Raw genomic sequence first — 25,787 nt, forward strand, 5'->3', positions numbered from 1 at the left:
ACAGATATTAACAAGACTGCAATAACATCAAATGTTTCTGTTCAGTCATTTTTGGAGGTGTCAGATAAAATGATTGAAGGGCAAAGTGGGTGTGACTTTTTTTCCAGATAACAACAAAATATAAGAGGTAGGACTCTGTCCACAGGGGGCGCCAAAATAGATACTAATAGAAAGTTCCTTACAGGTGCTTTAAATTCTTGACCATAAAAGTGTAAGTCTGCAGCTCTTGGAGATTCTTGACTCCAGGAATTACAAAAAAGTCCTTTTTCTTTTGTTTCCCATTTTAAAAAAAAATCAGTCTTTATGCTGCTATCAATTAAAGTAATGTTACCCAAGTCAGGGTCTGATTCTCAACAATAAACAAAACTAAATGTCAGAAGTGCTGAATAGAGCAGACTCTAACGTCAAGTCCAATTAAATGAAAATAATAGCTGTGATTAGATTCCTAAACTGGAAATTTCAAATGGTGTGTGCATTGCATCATGGGTAATGTAGGCCCTTGACGACAAATTGGTAAATGGTTAACAAGGCACCAATTTTGGCTTTGTTACATCAAGTTTCAGGCTTTCAGGACATGTAAGCCAAACATTGTTTTTTTTTTACTCCTTTCCAGAGATAAGGAGTTAATTTCAGGTTCTTTCTTGACACCTTGATGTGAGCTGATCACAACGTGTGTATCGAAAGCAAAAATACAAAACAAAAGAAAAGGAGCAAAGGAGTGTGGGTAATAGAAGCATGGTTTGTGGTGGTCTGTTAAATCACACAGACCAGATAGTTATTTTGCTTTCTAGATTGGCAGGAAGTAAATAAAACTTCAGCTCTCTTATCATAAAATAAATCATGGATGTAGAATTTTAATATTTGTCTGAAATTGAAACTGAATCTGAATACAATAAAAAAAATTCACTGTGAATTCATCTACTGCTTATTTTCTCAATGACTCGATAAGTGACATATCTCAATCAGTACGTCTGATTACTTTCTTAGAAGAGTAGGGACAACACATTTTCTACCAAAGGAAACTGGTCAACAAATTGTCATTCCTTTATTACTAATACTCGACAAATAAACATCACTTTGGTTTTAAACACTATGATTAAATACGAGTGCATCCAACACTTCACTGCATCCCAAAAGCAGAGGCTGCAGGTTAATAAAACCCCACCTATCACAGACTTCTGCCCGAGTTTGTCTGCAGCCTGGAGGAAATGCCAAACTGTGTGGCATGCATTAAGACGTGGTTTACAATCCTCGGACAACAATTGGGCTAAAAAAAACACACATGGAAAAAAAAGAGGAAAAACACAATGTGGAGGCGGCACTTCAATCAAGGCTTCACTCCTCTCCTTGTCCAGTGAATCCAGCCCCCTCCTCCACAGACTACAGGCTTGTTTTCAAGCTTTAAAATGACCCACATTTTTACACGGTACCCCCCCTCTTCACCGTTTCCTCTCCCTTGGCCTGTGCCAAAAGGTTCCTCTGCACATGGCGGCCAGGTTTCCGGTAGGCCACTGAAAAAGCACGCTAGTGACGTACAAGGCCCAAAGACAATGCTCAACTCCTCTAAACAAACACTCAGACTGCAGCGATCACACAAACACACACACACACACACACACACACACACACACACACACACACACACACACACACACACACACACACACACACACACACACACACACACACTTAATTCAAGCAGCAGACAGAACAACAGATTTGCTGTTTTCACACTGCTGAAGGGAGATTCAGATGCCATCTTTGACTGGTTTTAGACCTCACTGTAGGTGCTGAACACAGGAAGACAGACCTGAATATTGATTAGACGCCACCTTGAGTTAACAACCCCACCCACGCAACCTCAATCCTAACGACAAAATAAAAGTGTGGTTGAGGTAGCTGATGTTCTCTTAGATTACACGGCTTCATGAATGCCTTCACACGATTTCTCAACAGCTTTACTGTGAGCTGCAAAGACACAGCTACCTTTTTAAAAAGTTGAAATGCTGTTTAAACTGTTGATGGTTTGCAAAACACGAGAAATTAATTGTTAATCAAAAACAGAGCAAAGACAAAAACTCTTGGCTTTACAATGAGCACATATATATCTCTTTACCTTGGACATAAACTGGATGGGCTGGATAAAAGTGACTGGCATCAAGTAAAAAGAAGATCCCAACTGCTTGTATTTTTATTAATATTGTTAAAAAATTACATATATTTTAGAAAATTACTTTTTTGTAAGATTAAAAAAAAACTGGGAGAAAAACATATTAAGCTGGGGAAAAAAATGTCATCTGTGACTGCATAACCAGGTATGCATTTTGAGTGTAATCTTTTTGGGAAGTGTTTCCTTGTACAGAGTAACCCATGACGTCTTGTTCTGGTGTTATTTTATGTATGAATGTGTATGTATGTACGTACACATCTCTTCAAAAAAAAAAAGAAAAATACGTAAATAAAAAGTTAGAAAATAAAAATGGTGCAAAGGCGATGTATCAAATGTCAAGACTGAAAAGTTGTATTGTTAAATGTTTGAACAAGGACAACCAAACACTGAAAAAGTTCTGTAATGGTAATAAAATACTTCACCTAAGGGAACATGTCTCAACAAATGAGGTAGTTTTCAACAAGCTGGTAACATAAAAGAGTCTCTCGAGCTCTTTCCAGAGAGGCTGATTTTGGGGATTCATCATCGGTGGAACATAAAATTAAAAGATTGACAGAATATAATTAAATCTATGTGCTGAAGGAAACAAGCCCAAAAACGATACTTGATCTTACTGCATTAAAGACAGACATGACTCTGTAGAGGAAGTCACTGCATGATTCCCACTACAAAGAAAACATTCTTTGTCTTTGTCCTTTTACTGATTAGATGTGACGCATTAACCATCAAACTCTGTTTTTGTTAGTATTCAAGAGCTGTATCTCTTTGGGAAATGGTATTGTAGATACCACTTGTAAACTGTGTTTATTCTAAGGATGGACCTATTATCAGCTGGGCCGATTATCGGAGCCGATACTTGACATTTTGAGGCATATCGGCATCGAACTTTTAAAAAAAAAAATCTGACGGCCGATATGAAACCCATACAAAACTTTGTTGTTTTGACTCTGATGCTTTTCTGCACAGGTTTTCTCCATGTCTATGCTATGAAAGCCGTAGATGGTCAAAACATCTAAATCAGTCATGTAAAACTAAAAAGAAAATTAATTCAACTGCATCCATGCCTGTAAAAGGCAGCACAAACTCAATTCTTTCCAGTTTTATTGCTGCTAAAATTTTTTTTTTTTGCAAACTTTATATACTGTAAAAAACTTAAGTCATTTGTTTTTTAAGTTTTAATTTAACTATATACAATTAAATGGGAGCTGTTTAATAAACACATCCTTGAAGGACTTTGATTGCAGTTAAGTGTTGGAGTTTGTATTGTTCAAAATTTTTACATCAGTGTTTTTATTTTGACTGCAAATGAATATCGGCTTCAAATATCGGTTATCGGCCTCCTTGCCTTCTCTTAATCGGTATCTGCCCCAAAAATACATATCTGTCTATCTCTAGTTTATTCAGTATCTATTTGCAGCAATAATAAGAAATAAAAACAGTACAGCTGAGCAAAATCTTGGCAAAACTCACACAAAATTGTCCTAGACCTGGATAGACATTGTGCCTCTAAGTAAGCGTCCATATGTGAGCTTGCTGCTTTTAAAATCAGTGACAAAAGGAAGTCAGCATATCCTCCAAAAAAACAAACAAAATGAATATGAAATCTCAACACAAAGCTCAGAAATTTCCCTGCAGATCTTCAAAGCATCAAGCAAAAAGGGTCAATTTGATTTAAGAGGGTATTATTTTACATATCTTAGCTTAAACTCTGCAAACAATATGGATTTTTTTCATCATGGTTATGTTTAAGTACTAGGTTTCACATTATTGCAAGTACAATTATTGTTTGGTGATTTTTTTTGGAACTACTGAGCTGTTTTCTTTTCTGTCGTAGTGAATGGTTTAAGCAGGTATGAAATGGGAGACAGTTTTTTTTCAGGTGTTTTTGAGCAAAATGTTTAGAATTTCAGCTCATTAACCAGTCTTGCTTTAAGCCTCACTGAAAGAAATCTTTGGCGTTGACTTTGGTAACGTTAACTGAAGCATCTTTAGTCTTAGTGTGGAAAACAACAGTTATCACAGGTTGTGACCTGGCACGTTAATGGCCAACTGACTGCTGTGACTGTGTTGGACAGGAAGCGCTGTCCGTGGTGAGTGAGGATCAGCCCATATTCGAGCCCCCGTACACCCCAGCTCCCGTCATGCACATGAAGACTGAGATGACGTCGCCAGGCGGCTTCAGCCAAGCGTCAAAACAGAGCCCAGAGCCCGCCGAGCCAGAGTGGGCAGGGTCGGTGACACAGAACTCTGGGAAAAGAGGCGAACACGTCAATGGAACCAGGTGAGTCAGGACAGGACGAGGCACAGGGGAGCACAGGTTCCCGGACTATCTGACTGGAGTTTTCTCACAGTCCAGGTCAGCAGTTGGGAATTTCCAAGATCTAGAACAATTTGCTTTCTGTTCATTACCAAATGAAGCCATTGTCCTTTTACGGTTCAAAGTGGAAATTTTGTTGATGTGGAACCTTTGAGATTTTAACTGATAAATTACTTTTATTATTATAAGAAAAACCTGGTGTGCCAGTTAAACTCACTCATAGGAGGAAGATTGTAAGAGTTAAGAACAGTGGCTTCTGGTACACCTGCAACTTCTTAAAGAAAAGAGTCCAGGCCATTTACAATTTTTCTTTTTTGCCATTTTGGTAAAAAAAAAAAAAGTGTCCACTTAAGCACAACATAGGAAAAGCTACAAGAAAATTGAGGAATAAAACTGAAAATTCCACAAAAAGTGTTGAGCTTTAAGGTCTTTTGAGTCTTTGTTGAACAAGAGTTAATCTCCAGTTACTTACATACTTTGTAGATCTTTAAAACAAATTATTTTACCCTCACTCCTTTATTCTCACGATTTAACAATTGTTAAAACTCTAAAAACATTCCAAAACATATTTCCAAAAAACAGCAAAACAAAGGTAACTTTTACACAAATGCTAAAAATGAACTATTGATGCCAAACCAAGTTATGATACAATTAATCAGTGATGCAATGATCCAATCCTAGTGTCAGATTTTGGTCCGATACAGACTTAAAAAGTAAGATCAGATAAAGCCGATCCATAAAGCAGATCTATTTGACTCACTTCTATGCTATAAATGAAGACTGTTTAATTAAAATGCCATCAGATTGGATCAGTGTCTGCTGATACCAAAGCCCAGGTATCAGTATTTGTACAGGGTAAAGTGGCTATTCTTAAATAGGCGTGGGAATCGAAAACCAGTTCCTGTTGAGAATTGATAAGAAATGTTTCAATCCATCGATATCGTTAGCCTTTATGCTAAACGATTCCCGTATCAATTCTTTACATTGTGCCTGGGCCGCTGGGCCTTACGTCGACTAATCTGCTGCAGCTAGCTTAGCTTAGCAGTTAGATAACGTTTCTCAAGAAATCTCTGATTCAGGATTTTCAGCTTGAGGTTTTACTGAAGAGCTGACTTCATAAAGAAATGTACACCACTCTCTCAGGAGATTCATATTCAGTACATTCGAAATGGTATAAATCACCTTATTCACCAAAATAACATAATAGCACAAGCTTGATGCTAACCTGTTTGAGAAACTGCATTGATATGCTAGCAGTTAGCATACGTCAGCATAACTTCAGCTTCAGAATAGAATTTCAACTTTCATCACAGAAACATATCACATCAACTCTCTGTAAAAATACAGAGAAATTTCAAACGTCAAAAGCTAACAGGTTATTGAAAAGCTCATGGCTGATGGAAAGGTTCCAAACAACTTAAACTATCGCTATAACCACTTTGAGACACTAAATGGCCTACTTGAATTTTCAATATATTACAACACAGTACATCAACGTCACATTGTGTGTAATTTTTACATGTTTCTGTAGAATTATGCCCAGAAATATCCAGACTCAGGGACCGATTACATTTTATTCACTTACAGTTTAAACTCAATTAAATGTTGTTGACACAGAAAACCTGTAAAGCTACTTTTTGTACCAAGAAAATTCACAACAGGAATTGATAAGGGAATTGATAAAGAATCAGATCGATAAGCAGAATCGATAAGAGCATCAGTATTGACAAAATCTTATCAATTCCCATCCCTATTCTTACAGTTAATCATCTCTAGACTTTCATGACCAACTGCTTGTAAAAAAAACTGAATAATGGTCCATCTAGTGATGTCAGAAGGCTAGGACAGTATGCTATTCTTCTGATTAAATTTAAATAGCGATTTTTCATACTTACAATTCTTAGTTTGCTTTTTTAACACCAGACCATGGGGAAAAGTTAAATGATGATGATAATGTCTACAGACTTTATCAGGAGCCATATTTTCCCTTAAGATGCACATCACGTGAGCCAGAGAGAAACATTTCACCCCCTGCTGGAGAAAAGTGGTAACTTTTTTTCAATCCAGTTTATAAACAAAGACTAAAATAAAGAATTTGAATTTTTTAAAAAAAATGACAAAGAATCCTGTTTTGATATTGTCAAACCAAAAATCCCGATATATTCCATTTCAATTTTTTCATCCAGCCCTAACTTATTTGGATTAAATAAAGACACAAATAAGACGTGAGTAAAAACTTCAACCACTTTAACCAAAGTCTGAAGTTTTTCATGGGAACTAAGGGTTTCAGATTCTAGTCCTGTGATTGTATCAGAAATACTTCATCTGAACATCGTTTGAAAAAAGACAAAAAATTACAAGCTATCCATTTATCTCATCTGACATACACTAACTGGCCCATCCTAACCTTTAACAGGCTCACCAGCCAGCTATAGATGGGTAAAACACAAGAAATAGATAAAAACAGCTCATAATCACAGCTGTGACAGGGTGAAAATGTTAACTATGCACAAATCTTAGCGCTACACGCTGAGTGGTGCAGAGCATTGTGATGTGTTACCTTTTCATTACTAGGTGCCAGCAGACACTTTTCACACCTTTTGGCTGAAACTGTGTCACTGCAAAAAAAAAAGTTAAGGTATGCATTTTCCTGCTATCTGGCAGTTATTAATAAATGCAGCAAAGAGAAAGTTACACCTTGCTGAAAATGTGATATCTCATCAGTTTATCACCAGGAAGCAGACATTTCACTTGAAATGATGGGCCAAGCATGATAACTGAGTAGATGTGTAAAGTCTCCTGGCCTTGACTTAGAGCGCTGTCCTCTGTCGGTCACAGCCGTGCGTCTCCCGTGGACTGCAGTGTCACCAAACGCTCCAGACACATGAGCAACGACAGTGCACCAATGTCGTACCAGACGCCTTACACCGAGCCTCGAGTCAGCCCCCAGACCAGTACCCCGCCTAGCAGCACCACAGAGGAGAAGAGGGTCATCGTGCCTGCAGGTGAGCTCATAAACTCCTCCTCTGACACCGAACACAAGATGTCAAACCTAAACTTCATATGTCTTTAATGTCTGAGTACTGAAAGGTGTTTGTTAACCAAATGTAAATAAAGGAAAATGTTTGGGGGTGGAACTTTTGTGAAGTTGATGAGACACAAAAAGTTCCTGTAGCTACATTAGGGATCACTTTTTTGACACATGTTCCTAGAATAACTCGATGTGTTTGTTTTGATAGCTATGAGCTAATCAGCTGCATTTGTTGGGGCCTACTTTTGGCTGTGGATTGATACACATTATTAGCAGAAGTACAGCTTGCTGTTGGAGGAAATGTTAAAACCACAGTGTCATGGGGTCAGATGTCAATATGACAAGTGTTAAAACAACTGAAGGCTTCTTCTTTCAAAGTAAACAAAACTTTCAGCTCACACACCAAACTCAATTTCTCAAGCTAACTCTTCACACCTAAAAGAAAACATTTAGAGAGCCACTTCTCCGACAAAACGAAGAGAAATGTGAAAAAAGTCAAGGAAGGGAAATGAGCTAGTTTACCTTATCATATGGCACGATTTTTAGAGCAGCAATTTTTTTTCACTGTCACCATATGAAAGTATAATCATAGCCCCCTGTGATAAAACCATTTGAAGAAAAATAGGACATTTTTAGACCTTTAATAATAAATGAACTGCTATGATGCTTTAATGCTCTACTACTCTAATGTAAACAAGTACAAACAGCAGATTTTTTTGTTGTAGCACTGGAGGTTTGGCAGCAATTATTTTGGAAATAGAATAGAACAGAATAGAACAGAATAGAATAGAATAGAATAGAATAGAACTTTATTGTCATTGTAACAAGTACAACGAAATTGAAGTCACAGCAGCAATCAAGAAAACAAAAGTGAGAAAGTGTACAGAAAGTGTAAAAAGGTCCATAAGAAAATAGATGATGACAGCTTGTCCATCATTGTCCAGTTCAGCCAGTCTCCACCTCCACAGGGTCCAGGACTGAGCTTCTTCAGTCATGCTCCATCTCTGTCTCCTACATCCTGTTTGCTCACAGCAGGTGGAGTTCTTCCAATGTGGCGTTGGTGTCTGATGTTAGCTCCGTTAGCCATGCCTGTGAATAGCATGATGCTACTCTGCCCTCTGTTGCTGGATTAGCATGGCTAGCTTGTCCATCTTGTTGGAGATCCCCATCAGGATGAAAGGAAGGACAGGTCGATGTCGTCACTTCCTTGCTCACACCTGAGAATCAGCACGTCGTCCTCACCTCCTTCTCCTCAACTTGTGGGAAGACATCAGGCCTTCCACCAGTTAGCACCGACATGCTACAGGCTGCTAACAGCTGAGTTCACATGTAAACAATGCAGCCATGGTTACATGTAGGATCTCCAGACAAACACAGGAGAAAAAGTAGTAAAAAAATATTGCTGAAGCCACAAAAAGTTTGTTGTCCATGACCAACAAATGTGCCATACAAAGTAATGATCCACTCCAAATACAAAGATTACAAAAAAAAGACGAAAAAATTACAAGAAAAGGACAAAGAAGAGAGAGCTGCAACAGGGTGGCGCCTACCGGAAGAAGAAGAGATAAAGTGATATGAAGGCTGTGGTGGTTAAAGGGGCAATGCGTAACCAGCACAGACTAATGGACTTGAGCCAGTGGTGCTAGCTCCGTTAATGTTAGCATTAGCAGAGCTGAGTAGCATTGATAGATAGTCAGTGTTCACCTGCAGAACAGCCTGGATGAATATATTATGCTAAGTTCTGTCTGTTACTGAGCAGTTTCCAGCCTTTCGACTTATTAGCTTGAGTTGAGATTTAATTTAAAATATGGTTAAATCAGTGGTTCTCAACTGGTCTGGATTCAGGACCCACCATCACTGTATAACACAAATTGAGGGACATTTTCAACTTCTCAAATTTATACTATCTCATGTGTTTGTTGTAGTTAAATTTCCCAGTGCCCATGTACATAAAAACAAACTTTGCAGGTCTTCTTCTACTCCACTTATGATGTGTAACGGCAGGTGTCAATTAGTATTACAGGGTGTTAACGCCATCTACAGTTAGGAGTGTGAATAAGTGGCACTGAGCTGCATTAAAAAGTCCCTTTCAAAATAAAAGCACAGGATTTTTTTTCTTAGGATTTTAATTTTTGAAAACTCACCAGTTGAGAATCACAGGTTTGAATGACGAAGAATTAGTCGCGTCAGTACGTTGTGGTTTTGATTCAGTTGCCTCACACTGATAAACACCTTCGTTTGCATTCATGAAAACTGAGCTTTTTACATGTCTCTAGAGTCCAACACTGAGTAACTTAGGACTGAGATGACTACTGTACTCTACTCATCCTCACTGTATGACTCACCAGTCTAACCATTCAAGACTCAAACAGATTGCATATTCTCTGCTCTCTCTTGTACATTTTTATACAGTCATTATAAAAGCAGCTCAGTGAAGCAATTCACATACACTTTTTAGTGAGTAAGTCTGGAAGGGACGCCATATGAGACGTTACTCTAGTCAGGTGTGGAGGAATCAGTGCCGGTGACTCATCCATGAAGCTTCATAATACACGGATGTTACGTCACAGGAGCATGTGTTCATCTAGAACAATCAAGACCTGAGGGTGTAGCCTCTGCTGCTCCTGGCTAATTTTACAGGCAATTCAAAGCTACTGGAAGTTCCCACTGGCTGTGACTTGATGCTACTGGAAATGAGTCTGCTGCCCTGAATTAGACTGGTGATATATTTTGGTACTGGACCAAAACCTAAATAAACAGACACCTTAAAATGTTTACTAGGTATAGCCGCAACTATATTCAGAAACAAAGAAAAGAGAAGTACCTGAAATAACTAAAGTTCTGTCTGAGCTGCCTGATGACATTACTATAAAATCCATAGTCTTCATTTTGATCGGTCATCACTGATCTACTTATAGAAGAGCTTTATCAGTGAGTTAGTTGAAATGTTCATTCTATTAGCTTCAAATCTGGACATGAAGGGGGCTTTATACATATTCAGACAGACCATGAAAGCAAACATAGCAGGAAACCAGGGAGTGACGAGCAGGAAAGGGGTCCCAGGTTGAAACTGAACTTAGATAGGCAGAAACAGGGTTATCAAAACACACAAACACCCTTGAGGAGGCTGAAGCGTCACATGATCTGCAGTTGTTGGTTTACTTCCTACAAACTATTACAATCCGAAATAAAAGAAATCAAGAGCTGAGAGTATCAACATGTATCAACAGAACAAAAAGAGCTGCAACACTCAGTGCATTGTTAAAAAACAAAAACTCACTGCCTTTGTGAAGACAGAAACTTAACTATTGCATGAAACCACATTTTCATTTTTTTAAAGAACTGCTTAGCAGCTGTTATCATTATTACATAAACTAAAAGGAAAAGAGGATGTTAAGACTCAATAGATGCATTGTGGCACTTGTATGTGATGTTGGGTAATGCTATTAAAGCTCTCTGAAAGAGATGTGTTTTAAGGCATCGAAATGAATCTAAGATCTACATCTTTTTCTGTAATGTTTTCCTTTCGTTTTTATCAACTCAAAGTCTTGAGTGGAAAATGTTGAAGCCAGAAGAAGCAAAGTGAAAAAATTAAAGACCTGGATCATTTTTATCTTTGTGTGATCAGATCCAGAGGTGTGGACACAGGATCATGTGCGGCAGTGGTTGGACTGGGCCATTAAAGAGTACGTCCTGGAGGAGGTGGACGTCATGCTCTTCCACACACTGGACGGCAAAGCGCTGTGCAAGATGACCAAAGAGGACATGATGCGTCTCACGTCGGCATACAACGCAGACATCCTGCTCTCACACCTCAGCTACCTCCGGCAGAGTAAGGCTGAGATATGGCTCCTTCTCTAGCTGACAACATTGTTTCATTCTAACAAAGTCCAAGTTTCTTATTGTTCTATGAACGCTGTGTTGTTTTCACCTGTAAATGGGATCAGAAATAGAATCCAACAGGTGTTACCCTAATTTAAACATATCCAAAACACATGTTGTTGTCGTGAGCTGGTTGCAAACTGGCTTACTACTCAAGTATCTTATTTTCTTAACAAAGCAAGTTGTACAATATCTGTTATGACTTCTTTCAGTTGTAACCATCTAAAGATGATGAAGCTTTGTTCCTTCCTTTGCTTCAGGTAGCCCTACGTTCTCGTATCCAACAACCCCCACCAACAACACACCACCACCCCCGGCACCGCAGCCCAGACTACAGGTCAAAGCAGGTGAGATCACAATACTTTTTCAAAAACCGTTCAAAAAGTTTTAAGACTTTATCGCAATTTTCAGTTGTTGTTGGCATCCACTCTTTATCAGTTGTAGTTTACATTTTTACAGACATGAAGTAAGCTGAGGAGGAATAAAGCTTGAAAGAACAAATGAAACTAAAGGTTTATTGACACTCCCACAACAAGAAAAAGCATTTATTCAAGGCCAACTTGCTAAAAAAAATAAGAGAAATTATTTAATAATTTTTAAAATTAAGGATATGTGTCTGATATTGTGTTATTTGTTTTATTTGTTTTATTTGTTTTAATGTTGTATTTCATTTCTCTTTTTGAAACTAGAAGTAACATTAATTTATAGCTGGTGTATATACCTCTCACAATCCTTATTGTTGTATTTTATTTTAACTAGAGTCTTTATGTTTTTATTTAATTTAATTTTTTTTTTAGTTTTGTATTTTTCTACTGACTCCATCAATTTCTGCTGTTAACACAACACACAACAATTTTCCAGTTTTGGATTAATAAAATAATTCTATTCTTTTCTTTTCTTTTCTATTTTAGAACTTTATTGGCTAAATGTTTAACGTCCCAATCAGGGGACAGTTGCAAGGAGGAAAACAAATATCTATGGATACTTTTTGAGTCAAAGCTTGAATACCTATGAAATTTAATACCTCATAAAACCACAATTAAGACTTTTAAATACTTTTTAAGGGTCTTAATTTTCCCAAAATTGATTGATCAATTTTTAATACTTTTTAAGACCCTGCAGACACCCTGGATAATCTGCATGATTTTCTCTAAAAGTCTGAACAGTTTTGAGCTCCCACCTTGAAGGATTTGTGTTTGCTGTGGGCTTTTTTTTCTGGGTTTAACGAACATACTTTCAGTCCATTTTGGATGACGTCAGATGACGCTTAGGCCCACTATCAGCTGACCTCAGATTAACTGGTTTCACTTCAATATTCTTTAATTGTTGGAGCCAATTTCAATTTCAGAAGGGGAAAAAAAGTGTTAAATTTTCTTAAGACTTCATCATTTTTGTCAGTTTGTTTGATTAAATCAAAAGCAGACACTTGTTGTTTCTCAGCCCATCATCCAAAACTTAAAGGCGCTGTGACGACTGTTGGTTTAAAATTTCTAGCAGTGACACCTTTGGATGGAACTGGTTATGTTTTTCCAGGATAAAGTTTTTTCTTTTCTTTGTTCGAGACAACTTTTTACAGGATGTATGTGAATCCTGGTTATGTCCTACCAGTGCTCATCTACCAACTCCAACCTCACCAAGCAGAGCTAACGTAACCTCACTCTTTATTTTATTGATAGACTCTCAAGTTTGAACAGACCACTGCAGAATAACTGCTGACTGTGGGTTGGAATGAACAGTATCACAAACAGTTGAGCCTGTGTTTTAGCCCATGCTCTATCACTCTCTTTCTGCTGTTCTGACGTCCTTTTTATTTTGACAGTCAAGTACTGCAAAATCAATCTAGGAAACCCTTTTCTTCAAGAAAAAGACCAAATCGCCACACTGCTCATTAGCTATCGTAGTGTCCAGGGCTTGACATAAACACCTTCCAACCCACCAAATGCAGGTGGATTTTAGTTGTGTTGGGTAACACTGCCACTCCTACTCGCCACTTTGGTGTGTCGAATTATTTAATTGTAGTTTTCTGAAACGGCATCTGAAATACTAAACTGATTGCATTATGAGACTACAACAACTCCCATGAGCCCTTCGTGAACACAGTGTTTGCTCATTGGTCCGTTCACAAAGTCTTTTGACAACGTAACTGCTGACAGGCACTCAGACTTCATCTCCAGTCTCCAGCTTGGACAGCCTGACAGCTCCTGGTGTTTAGCGCTGAACAATGTGATTTAAAAGTTCACTTGCGTCTTTTTTGCTCTCCTTTGTAAACAGATTCTAGGATTTAAGTCACAAACTATCGTCAAAACTCCTGTAACTTTTTAAAGTGCATACCTTTATCTGATGGCGCTTATTTAAGCTCTTACTGCACCAAACTCATCAGCAACACTCACCTAGAGCAGGGGAGGGGAGGGGGAGAGGGAGCTGTGGGCGTCGAGGAGTGCATATAGAGAAGAGAAACTGCTCACAGGTATGAGGTGTGTAGGAACAATATTTAAACCTCCTAATATACAAACACTTATCTAAGTTATATGTAAAAAGTTCACTTTAGAAATACTGTAAACAAACCAAATCATTCTAAATAAAGACTGCATAATATGTTCATATTACAGGAGCACAACCTTACACACAACCTTTTCAAAATTGAATATCCTGATAATGACCTGTGGCTTTAAACATTGATGTAGTCTTGATTTGAGTGTGCACAGGAGTCATTTACATTTAAAAAAGATTGTAATCCAGTTCAACTAAACTGTAGCATGCCATCATCTGCCTTAATCATATTAAACATAAATATCTAACATCAAAATTGTGGCTAATTAAAATACTGAGTGGCTAGTAACTCTGGGAAACCACTAGCCACAGTGGCTGGTGAGCAAAAAAGTGGATGTCAAGCCCTGGTAGTGTCATCAAAAGGACTTTCGGTTGATGAGCTGTAAATGGGTTTCTATTCTTCCAGAAAAATCCAACCAAACTGAGGAGTAATAATTAAAAACAACAGATTTTGGCACCAATAATCTCATTTTAGATTGTGGATCATGAAAAGGCAAATATGTGAAAAGGAGACTTTGCAAAATTACTTTTAGGCTGGACTCAATTCATTTGCACATCCGGCTTTTCAGCCTCTACATGCTCCAGATTCTTCACTGACTTGTTGCATGTGTTTGAAGTTTCTTCCACAGCAGATAGTGTGCAGTGGAAGAGTTGATGAGAAGGGAAGAAAGAAGGAAAACAGCCTCCTTTAGCGTGTTAAAAGATTTTGACAGCTCAGGGGTATTTTCATAAAAACATGACAGGCTAATATAACTCAGTTTGTATAAGAGGTGAAACAGACATGGTGTTTCATTCTTTTGCAGAAAACAATAGCAGCTTTGGCCCAAAGTCAGGTTTTATCTTTATGAGCTTTTAACAATCTCTAAGACACAGTTCCCTTCCTAACTTCTTCAGCATCTTCATTTAGAGAAGTGTTTAAAGCCAAATATACACGTCTGTGCTCACTCAGTCATAGCCTTACTCAGTCCAGGTGTGCATAATTTAATTAATATATTTTAAAACACAAAAAAAGTTAAATAAATAAATTCAAATCAATTAAAATCCTGAAACCATTTGGCCCAAAGAGTTCAGTACATGTTTACTTTTCTTCACCTTTTGTTACACTGCCACCTCTCCCCACCCCTCATATTGTTTAGACTTGTCTGAAAGTTTCTTGGTGTGAATTAAAACTCAGGGTCATGTTCTCAACTCCATCAGATAACAGCAAACAACTTGAATGATTTAGGCGTAAAAATGTACAGCAGACAGAGCTTCAGAAACCAGAAAAGTTTCAAGAGTTTAAAACGGTTCTTTGTGCACAACACAGGCCTCAGTTTTCTAAACGTTGATGAGTCTAAAACTCAACAGCCAGTTTCAGACAGGAAACAGCTGCACCGGCTCAGGAAATGGGGGGTATGGGTCCCACTCAAGGGACTCAATTCACAATCTTGTGGCGACAGAGGTGGCCTGAACAAAAGAAAGCTCGCCAAAGAAACTGTGGGTCATCTCCAGACCTCCAAACTCTTGTTGTCTTAGTCACCATTTACTGACTTCCTTCCTGTTATGGCTGAGCTGTCCACTTCAAAGACTTTTCATGGTGCAGGCCTGTCAGAGTCTGGTCTCATCCTTTTTTTGTTTTTGGTTGTTTGCAGAGAGCAGTTTTGATGAGATCAGCCGCAGGAACAGCTGGCCGGCAAACGCCATGACTGCAGTGCCAAAAGGTATGACAACAAAAACTGAGTGATATGAAACCAAACAAGACTTTTAGGCAGGGGTAACCGCTGGATCAGCACAGGAATGAACAATTAATGGATTTCAAAAAAGGCGACGGTTGAGAGTACAAAAATTTTAGTGAGTGTTTTTATATCTTAGGTCCTTCCATGGACCACCAACACAGCACCAGAGTCACTGATCCTGCTCCTAGAATTGTGCCAGGTATGAACCCAAACTACTTTTAAATTCTCAACTCATGGATCTGTCGCTGCAAACTCACCTCACACAGTATAAACAATATTTCGTCAACCACATGGTGGCGCTAAAGGAAGAGTTCTGGCTTACCCAATCAATATGATGCATCTGTTTGCCACCATAACTCTCATTGGATCCTCCAAAAATCGATCTTCATGCCCTCTACAAGGCATACATATGTCAAGTCAAGTGGGCCTAACAAACTAAAAAGAAACATTGATATTTTTAATAAAGGAGATGTGAAAATAATCCTTTTCTTCTTCTTCCCTACAGACCCGTATCAGACATTAGGACCCATTAGCAGTCGATTAGCCAACCCAGGTAAGAATCCAAACCACCACAAGACAAACAAGAGCAACACAAATGAGGCCTTTACACTGTCTGCTTTGGCAACATAAGTGAGAAGCAAGCAGGGCAGGCACTGTGCTGACTTTCCAATACGACGCAAACATCAAGCATCACCTGTGTTCAGCAGAATCGCTTCACGCTTATGCAGAGACAAAAATTGGGCTTCCCTGTCACCAAAAATGACTGACTGTGCCCTGCTGTTTCCTCACAGAAGGCCAAGCCCTCAGCTCATCCAAGAACCGAACAGGCAAACAAAGTCCGTACAAGCTGCCTGACCCCAGCGCTCACAGGCCTGTGGGTAGGTGTCTGCCCTGATGTCTGTCTTCATCCAAACCAAACAGTGCAAAGGTCACATTTGGTGGGAGAGTTAGATATGTGCTATAAAAGCAATTCAGCACAAACTCCTGAGGACTCTGTTTAGAGTAAAACAGAGGAGCTGTCCAGGGTCCTGGAATAAGGAAAGTCACGGAATTGTTTTCTTTTACCAAGTTCCTTTAAAGAGGACCTGGTTTCTTTGGCTTTGTGTTCACATAAGATATTACAACCCCCAAACTGAATCAAAACCTCCAGGGGATTCATTCTGATATGGTAAAAATTCTTAACTTTATATTGTTCAGAATCTTTTCTTTTCCTAAAAGAGTGCACATTTATTTCTGACACTTTCTGTCTAAAAGCACTTTGTCAAATTTCAGAGACAGTCTAACTGAAAGTATGATTGATGCACTACTTTAGTGTTTGCTGCTTTCTGACCCATTTTTAACAAGTACTTTTTCATTATTTGGCATTTATTCATTGTAGTAAATAGTTTTGACATTGCTGGATTACAATAAAATATTACTCAGCAACAGTCAGCTCAACTTTGGCCATTCAAACGTGTCCATAAAGGTTGTTCTGACAATGCATTTAAATGTATGTGTAGTTTTTTTGGCGGGCCTTCATGTCTCAATGGATGTTCATTCATTTTTTATTTGCATTTTATGAAAATAATGTATGAACAGTCAAACCCTGGGTTATTTTGGAGCAGTCATTGATTGCTCATAGTCCCTGTTTGTAGGTTAAACGGAAGTTTCACAGATTTACTTCTGGTAATTCTGTGTTTTGTGTTTTTTAGCCAAAACAAACAGAAGTCAGCTCTAGATTCTTTAATCCCCACTCTTAATGTCTCTCCACAGGTTCAGGGCAGATCCAACTGTGGCAGTTTCTCCTGGAGCTTCTGTCAGACAGCAACAACGCCACCATCATCACCTGGGAGGGCACCAACGGCGAGTTTAAGATGACTGACCCAGATGAGGTGGCAAAGCGCTGGGGAGAGCGCAAGAGCAAGCCCAACATGAACTACGACAAGCTGAGCCGCGCTCTACGTTACTATTATGACAAAAACATCATGACGAAAGTGCACGGGAAGCGCTACGCCTACAAATTTGACTTCCAGGGCATCTCACAGGCACATCAGAGTCACGGCGCAGAAGGAGGGCTTGTTAAGTACCAGACTGAGATGTCGTACGTCCAGCCGTACCACAGCCATCAGCCCAAAATGAACTTCATGAGCAGCCATCCTGCACCCATGCCCGTCTCTCCAGGAAACTATTTCGGCCCTCCGTCAACTTACTGGAACTCATCCAACAGCCCGATCTATCCCGGGTCAGCCATGGCCAGACATCCGGCCACTCACTCCCACCTGAGCTCGTTCTACTGAGGACAAAGTCTTTGACACACAAACCTCATAACAGAGGAGAGACGCCTGAATGTGCTGGAAAACAAGAGCACACTCCAACCAGGACACACCTGAGCTGAACCCTGTCTGAGCTAAGGGTGATATGACGCTACGGTCTGTTTGAACAAAGGCATTATCATGACTTCCCCATACTCCTCATTAAGCAAGAACTAAATGTGATGAATGAAAGTGGTATTATACTCACCCCAAGACTTTCATGAACACACTGATGACGCACTGTATTAACTGTTCAAATGTTATGAAACCAAGTTATTTTGTAAGTACTTTGTTTGATAGAACCTGTGAAGAGTACAGTCGTACTCTTTACTGTTTGAGTAGCATCACGGTTTTATAACTATTTTTTCACTTCAAGGGTCGAAACTGCAGTTATCACATTAAATGACCTGACATTTGTAAAGGAGAAATTGTACAGAATAACTGTTTTGTAGCAGTGTAACATTTACTCATGATGTAGAGCTAATAAATAATGCTTGTACCATAACGTGGACTCCTGTGAGCTTTATCATTGACAGCTTCTTTAAGGATGGGATTGGTTAATTCAGACTAATGCAGTTAATGTTTGATATAAATGTGTTACTTTTTTAAAATTCATGCAAATCACACACTGTAATAAACTTTCTAGAGGATCTTCCTGCAGCTGTTGTGATGAAATAACAAAACCACAGCACTTCTGGATGGCAAATTTCACTTTAAAGCTATCTACTTTAAAGCATAATGCCCAGCTGATGAGTCAAAAGTAGGGATGCACTGATCCAGCTTTTCTGGTCCCGATACAGATATCAACCTGGGCTTTGGGTATCCGATACCGATCCTGATCCAATACCAGTGTTAAATAATAACCTCCATGCTCTACTGTGGGATAAGACTGGTAATGTTTACAGTAAAAGACAAAAATTAGTGCATAAGGAATTACTGAAGTTAATATTTATTTAAACTATAAGTGTTTAAATGTTTAACAGCAGTTTGTTTTAAAAAAATGCTTCAGAACTTACAAAAATGACCATTTGATTGTAAAATGTTATACCTTGTAGACCAAATCATAGTTTAGCCTTAGTGACAAGTTTGGACCAATCCCTTCCCACCAATACCTGATCCAGCTTCGAGGGGATTGATCAGCACGGATACCTGATACCAGGATCAGATCAGTGCATCCCTAGTTAAAAGTTATACGCACTTTGTTTCAAACAGAATTCAAGTATCACTGAGTTGGAGTTCAAGTTTCCAGTTTGAGCTGCCACCAAGGAGCTAAGCCATCAGGTGCTGCGGCTCAGGCGGATAAAGTGAACAACGGCATCACAAAGTCAGCAGAACTTAGCTTTATGTGTCACAGTTTCAACATTTTCAAGCTGTCTCTTATAAGCCTAAAATTCAAGAACTCACAGAAGACGTTGATGCATTAATTCAGTTTGAACGGACGGTATTACCAGAATTGCAGTAAATCAATATGATTTTATAGAATTGATTCAAAATGCAATGAATTCTAGATATTAACACATATATCAGGTCTAGTTAACCTACAAGGCTTAATCCATTTCACTATTAACACTGACATTTTAATTGGTGGAGGGACAAAATGCTGGCACTGCTGTTAGTCATGGTTAAATCTAAGTTTGCCTGATAGTAATACTGACTAGACCTTAAACACATATCATACTGTGACCTAGCATTAGCATTTATACCACCAATTTCTACACATTTTAATACTAGATTTCAACAAGCTGACAAGCTTTAAGGTTTGGGTATACTGAGGGTAGTCAGAAAGAAGATGACCATAATTCAGCAGCAGCAGGAAGTTTTTTTTTCTTTACCTCAAAACAACCAAAGGTTTCTATTTGGGTCAATTTGATGCACAATGTTGACATGCTTTCCTAGCCATAAGAGTTGTGTTACCGTTTGGAAGAAATTATTTTGCAACATAAAACACAACTTAGTTTCTCTTGAGTTTTCACACAGGTAAAATTCAGACATCCTCTCAAACAGCTGATCTCCAGAACTCTTCTTTCTGTAATTAAACACCTGGTGCCTGAAATCCCTTTCCAATCAAGACTTGTTGTCATCTGGGTTATGAACATGCAGGACTAAAACAAAGGTTTAAACAGCTAACCTGGCTCTGTATATTGTTTTTATATTGTTCATAGATGTAGGCAAAGGCTTCAGTCCTCTCATGCAGTACTCAACCAGAAACTGCATCTTCTGTTTCTTTTTTATAAACATTAAACAAACAACAGACTTATCTATTCCTGATGTCACAAAACATAAATAAAGGCAACTTTTACACATCATTCAGTCTAATTCTGGTGTTTTGTTCATATCTCTTGAGTATGCAAGTTTATTGAGATGTATTCAATGAGTCACTCGGACTGAACTTGCTACTTTTTAATGTTTTATTTGTCAAGACCAAAGACTTCTTCAAATATTGTGCGAGGCTGTTTGACCTGCTCCTCCTCCTCCTCCTCCTCTTCCTCCTTAACAACAGCAGAGCCCTTCACCTCCTCCAATTTCTCCTCCTCTTCCAACTCAACCCATAGCACTCCTTCACCTCCAAACGGCCACTCCAACTCCTTCACTGTGTGCTCCACCTTACCCGTTTTTGTCACTTTTGTTGCTTCAGGCTGCAGAGTCGTTTTCGGTTTGGTCACTTTTCTGGGCGTTGCCGGCTGCGTTGTTGGTGTTTCTGTTTCTGTTGTTGTCGTTGTTGATGTTGTTGATGTTGTGGTGGACACCTTCTTCCTCTTTGGGGCTGTAGTGGGTTTCACTTTGGGCGCTATTGTCCACGGCCTACTGCTGACTATCTTAGTCACTGAAAAATATTGAGTTCAGGTATAACAATTTAAACTGGATATCCCAAAACTTCAGCAGGACTCAATGTTCTACAAGAAATACAAATCAAAAGACTTTTTGAAACAGGTTTTCAACTCCAACTTCTCAACATTGTCTTTATAACGGAGTTTAACAGTTACTAAATGCTTAAATCTTATATTTATATAGACAAATAGAAAGGGACTTTGTTCTCCTTTATGGATTTAATTGTGTGATGTTTTTCCATAACTATTCAATGTTATTCTAAAAACAGAAGATGATGTGTGTAGAGCCAACCTGTAGATTCAGCAGAGCTGCAGGTAGAGTCGCAGCAGGTGCACACAGAGTCCTTTGCATACAGCTCAACCCACCTAAGATGAAAAGGTGAGAAAGGGCGATTACTCTAATGTAAAGAGCTTTGGTGCATTCAATCTTTCTATTCAGTTTCTTTTGGGAACAATAAATACATGAAAACCTCACCTTCTTGCATTTGTGTCATAGTTGCAGGACTTTGCTGTTGGTGTGGGGGTGGAGCTACCGATAGACATGCTGCAGTGCATGTAGAGCTGCTACAAGAGATCAAATCACAAGGTGTAGCTTAAGTAATTTCTTGTTCTTTACCAGAATAAAATAAACAGAAGTCATAATTTGAAGTATTTTGCTCACCTTGCCTGTCATCCCCTTGAATAAGAAAGCATCCACAGAAAACCTCACAGCGCTGTTCTTGTGGGGGATGAATCTAGATCGTCCGTCTTTGCTTTCAATCATACACCTTTATCAGAGAGAGATATTATCATGCATTTTAATGCAAGAACAAACAAACATCAACTAAAGGCGAGTGACTCTGCAGGTGCGGGTTAGGTGTGACTGTAATGTAGTGGTCTGATACTTGTGTGGCCATGAGGTTTAATCTGATTGTATGATTGTAGATAATGCTCCAAACTCTTATACTTTATCAAATAAACAATTTCTAAATAATTCCTCATACTGAATTTAAGGGACATAATGTTAAATAATGTGCACAAACATTTAGCGCAACCTTGAAACAAATAATCACCAGATATATATGCATCCTTTTAGATATTTGAGAGAAATTTTGCAATTACTGCAGCTTGAGTTTTTAGATTAATCACAAGGCATGCAACAATAAGTCTATTACCCAAAGTTTGTCACTACTTCAAATCGTGGCGTGGAGGTGTGAGACTTCTCAGGTGTGGCGTGACACCGGTGGACATACAGCCTTCTGTTCTGGGACATGGATGGAGCCTCAGCCTCAAAGTACATCGGCTCCCCCAGCACATACTGGTCTGATGGGAAAAGCCTTTCCCATTGAGCTGAAAGAAAGAAGAAAAGAAGAATAAAAGCAAAAGCTTTAGTATTCATTCTCAATGAGAGTGTCATAAGAAAGATTATGGCTCCAGAATTGAAACATAAGAATATTAAACTATAGTTAAATAAAGAAGCATTTGTTTCTATTTATCTTATAAACAAATGAGTTCAGGATAATCTCTCGTCGATTAATTTTGGAGGAAAATTTTAAGCCTTTTCCAGCCCTTAGGCCAACTCTTCAAGACTTTTGACACTGGCAAGATACGTTTTGCAAGTTTTACCATTTCGTGGAGTAAGAATGAACTTTGCTTGATTCTTCATTGGTTTGAAGATCTTCCGCATCCGCATCTTTGGTTTGTAGCCAATTTTGTAGGAGTATTGGTATCTGAACAGTCAAAAAATATGACCCAAACAATTTGTCAAAGTCAATAAATGATTCCTTTGTGAAAAAAATAACAACAACAACAACAACAGAGTCCTCTCTGGTTTCTTACCTGTTATAGAAACATGAAACAGGAAGACTTAAAGGTGCATAACGTCTGATTGGTCCCTGGAGCTTTGGTGGATCATAGTGTAGAGTGTTTAAATAAGCCACTTGGTTATTGATGATCTGAATGGAAACAGACAAATAGTTCATCAGGTTTCTTTCAAATAAAACTGAATGAATGAATGAATGAATTTATTTCGAACATGCAAAAAAAAAGAAGGTCGTCACCATAAACAAACACATGCATACTAAACTTAAAAGAAAAACGAAGACTGCAGCAACAACCTGCATGTGTTACATATCTACATGCTCGAAAAGGAGTAGGAAGAAGTTAAACTTATTTAATCCTACCCCTATTATCCACACCTCCTACGGTGATATTTTTAACTTTTACATATTTATACTTTTCATACACAGTCACACAACATTTCCCTTATATGATACTTAATTTATGTATATGTTTTATTTGTTTGTTTGTTTAATTTTCAATTGGCTCTGTCATTACCGCCCTGGGTCAAACTGCTGTTCTTCATCCTGATATTTATTCAAAAGGTGTGTTTTAAATATTCTTTTAAATATGCCTATAGTTTTACTTTTCTTTAATTCATCTCTCAAACTGTTCCATAATTTAACCCCTGATATTGACAAACACATACTTTTTAATGTTGTCCTAGCATGGTGTATTTTAAAATTCAGCTCCCCTCTTAAACTATAACCTCCTTCTCTTTCTGTAAACAGTTTTCTTATGTTGTCTGGAAGTAAATTGTTTCTTGCTTTGAATATTATTTGTGCAGTTTTAAGCTGGATCATATCTTGAAGTTTTAGGGTTTGTAATTCTGGGAAAAATCTGTTTGTGTGGTCTCTAAATCCTGCTTTATTGATGAATCTGATGGTTCTTCTCTGCATTTTAATCAGTGTTTGGGGATTACTTTTGTATGTGTTTCCCCATACCTCTAGGCATAAATAAAAAAATAAATAAATAAAACTGAGAAGCTTCATTCATGTGACCTCCTCTGAAATGCAGCATTTGAGCTAACTGAATTACATTAACTGATTGTGCTGATGTGTTTAGCACGTTAAGTGCTCACAAAGTTCAAATCTTTTTAGAGCATATGTTTATCTCAATGGATTGTAATTATTTTAGGTATCCATTAACTATCCAGGGGGCAAATTAGTAAAACTTAGTGTTAGAAATCAGAAAAAGAAGTCTGGAGCTTTCATATTTCATGAAAATAAGCGTCATTTCATGCTAACAGTTGATGCTAGCATGCATGTTGAGTAACGGTTTAAGGCCTAACTGTTAGGCCCTGTCACCTCCCGCTCAGGCAAACATATTACTTTATCAAAAATATTAAACTACCATTTCTTAAATTCGTTGTAAGTATGAAAATACCCTTTTTCACACAAGATAGCAGAAAATTTCAAGGGAAAGTGTTTTTAACAGGATAAATATATGCTCGGATGGGTAAATATGCAATTTTAACAGTTAAAAATTATCTTTATAGCTTCATATTAGAACTGTAAAAGTAGAAAAAAAATCTATGATGTTTCAGGTGAAAATAAACGTGTCTGGTGGAATCATAACCCATGATAATCGAATAAAAAATATATATATAAGGTGACACACGCCAACTGTCAATCAAGTGTTTGAATTCAGGGAGCTTACCATTTGTTTGGTTCCACACATGTCCAGGTCATACTCAAAATACAGATAATCCCGTGAAGATTTACTTGCTTTACATGTCCCCAATTTCACATGAATCTGTGGTTTATCGGTGCCGAAAATGCTCCTCTCCACCTCCACGAGCATCTTGTTCTGTTTGCATGAAGTTCTCACGGAATCACGTGAAACGGTTGGAGAACTGGGGTTCGACCGGACCGGAAGCAGGATTCCACGAACAAGCTCAGGTAAAGGTTCCTGCCCAGTCCCCTTGACAGGTGAGAACTGCTCCTTCTCCACAAGCGGCAGCCGTGAGTCCACAGACACGGGGAGGCGCAGGTATGGTGGAGGCACAGGTGGAGATTCTCGCCTGAAAACTTCTTTCACCACCTGAGTGCCGAACCTTAGTGTTCCTCCACCAGGGGAGAACATCAATGACAGCATGAAAAACTGTAAAGAGTGAAACATATCCAGGGCTTTTGGTCGAATTTTATAAGGTTTAAGTGGGTTTTAAACTTAGAAAGTGAGCTTTCATCTCAGACTGTTATCTCTGGTGAGGTTGTGGTCAGTCTAATCATCAGCACCTGTTCCAGGTGAAAAAAAGAAAAGGGGGGTTAAAAGAAATAGCGCCTCTCGATGGTTGTTTCGAAAACAACAGATGAATTAGTGTCCTGCATTTGCAAAGTTTATTTATTTAAAGGCCATGTGAGGGATTAATGAGCAATTGTGAAATAGCCTCACTTTAATATATTTGCCTCCTCATAATCAGCAATTTAGAATAAGTGTTATTATCAGTGACAAAATCAGTTATTTCTAGGCTATTTCTCAGGATCCTTGGACAATCCGACCAATCCTGTGGTTAAGTGTGTATAACAACACTGCACCAGCCAACAGTTTAGCGGTAGTACGGTGGCCGGTGGGTGTCAGACAATTTCCAAAAGCTACAACATAAATGCAGGAACTACAACACGAATGCAAGAGCAAAAACATGGATGCAAAAGCCACAACACAACGTAAGTACGGCCACAATGGAAGTTAAAAGAGGTACTTATCCAAAAGGACACAGAAAAGTTGTTAAAGTAAGTCAATGATTAACTTGATCTATGATAATTATAGCTTTGTAGGGTGTCGACACCTTCTGACGTCCTTCATAATAGTGATATTTATTTATTTATTTACGATAGCATTAGAGCTATATTTTATTTATCATAGCTTAAGTTGTAAAAGAAAACAATCATTAACTTACTTTCACAACTTTTCTGTATCGTCCTAACTTCCATTGTGGCTGTACTTCCATTGTGTTTTGGCTTTTGCATTTGTGTTGTGTCCTTGCTTTTGCAAATCAGCTGACACCTATCAGCCACCGTAATGAGATCTATCCTTAAAAAAAAAAAAATCTCTGGATTTATTAATGATAGATGCTGTAGCTGGACTGTCAAAAATAAAAAGAGGAGCAAAAAAAGGCTAAACATGAGAGTAGAGCACGCCTTGTGCTACAAACCAAGTTCACAAAGTTTGATTGTATAAATTCA

General features: G+C 38.3%; 2 protein-coding genes across 6 annotated transcripts in view; one reads left to right on the forward strand and one right to left on the reverse strand.

The window, feature by feature from the left end:
• fli1rs (Fli-1 proto-oncogene, ETS transcription factor-related sequence) overlaps positions 1-18,426 on the forward strand; it is a 23,691-nt gene extending 5,265 nt beyond the window's left edge. For 2 of the 5 annotated variants that reach the window (XM_074684129.1, XM_074684131.1), the window contains exons 2-10: positions 4,246-4,451; positions 7,326-7,492; positions 11,147-11,350; positions 11,661-11,747; positions 15,582-15,650; positions 15,802-15,864; positions 16,171-16,218; positions 16,457-16,543; positions 17,418-18,425. In XM_074684129.1, coding sequence (XP_074540230.1) covers positions 4,246-4,451; positions 7,326-7,492; positions 11,147-11,350; positions 11,661-11,747; positions 15,582-15,650; positions 15,802-15,864; positions 16,171-16,218; positions 16,457-16,543; positions 17,418-17,941 — 1,455 coding nt within the window. In that variant the 3' untranslated portion in view covers positions 17,942-18,425. Of the gene's footprint in view, positions 1-4,245; positions 4,452-7,325; positions 7,493-11,146; positions 11,351-11,660; positions 11,748-15,581; positions 15,651-15,801; positions 15,865-16,170; positions 16,219-16,456; positions 16,544-17,417 lie in introns of all 5 variants that reach the window. The other 3 variants (XM_074684130.1, XM_074684132.1, XM_074684133.1) reach the window with 3 other exon arrangements.
• A 1,826-nt stretch (positions 18,427-20,252) lies between these two features.
• On the reverse strand, positions 20,253-24,840 carry zp3d.2 (zona pellucida glycoprotein 3d tandem duplicate 2). The gene is made up of 8 exons (XM_074683758.1): positions 24,262-24,840; positions 22,603-22,718; positions 22,390-22,493; positions 21,939-22,113; positions 21,446-21,551; positions 21,260-21,348; positions 21,077-21,150; positions 20,253-20,780 (listed from the first exon to the last, which is right to left on the reverse strand). Exons 1-8 carry the CDS (start codon positions 24,721-24,723, stop codon positions 20,365-20,367), a joined length of 1,542 nt encoding a protein of 513 aa, XP_074539859.1. The 5' UTR covers positions 24,724-24,840; the 3' UTR covers positions 20,253-20,364.
• Between the last annotated feature and the right edge of the window lie 947 nt (positions 24,841-25,787).

Source organism: Halichoeres trimaculatus, unplaced genomic scaffold (assembly GCF_033239565.1).
Source record: "Halichoeres trimaculatus isolate MK-OKI-2021-1 unplaced genomic scaffold, fHalTri1.1 fHalTri1_scaffold_12, whole genome shotgun sequence".
In the NCBI taxonomy this organism is placed as follows: Eukaryota; Metazoa; Chordata; class Actinopteri; order Labriformes; family Labridae; genus Halichoeres; species Halichoeres trimaculatus.

What these genes read in the sequence shown, in the direction of transcription:
- zp3d.2 (XM_074683758.1), bottom strand. Translation starts at nt 24,723, where the DNA reads ATGTTTCACTCTTTACAGTTTTTCATGCTGTCATTGATGTTCTCCCCT. An exon ending in TATGACACAAATGCAAGAAG is followed by an intron (nt 21,151 to 21,259) that starts GTGAGGTTTTCA and finishes TTTTCATCTTAG; the next exon opens with GTGGGTTGAGCTGTATGCAA. An exon ending in CAGCTCTGCTGAATCTACAG is followed by an intron (nt 20,781 to 21,076) that starts GTTGGCTCTACA and finishes AATATTTTTCAG; the next exon opens with TGACTAAGATAGTCAGCAGT.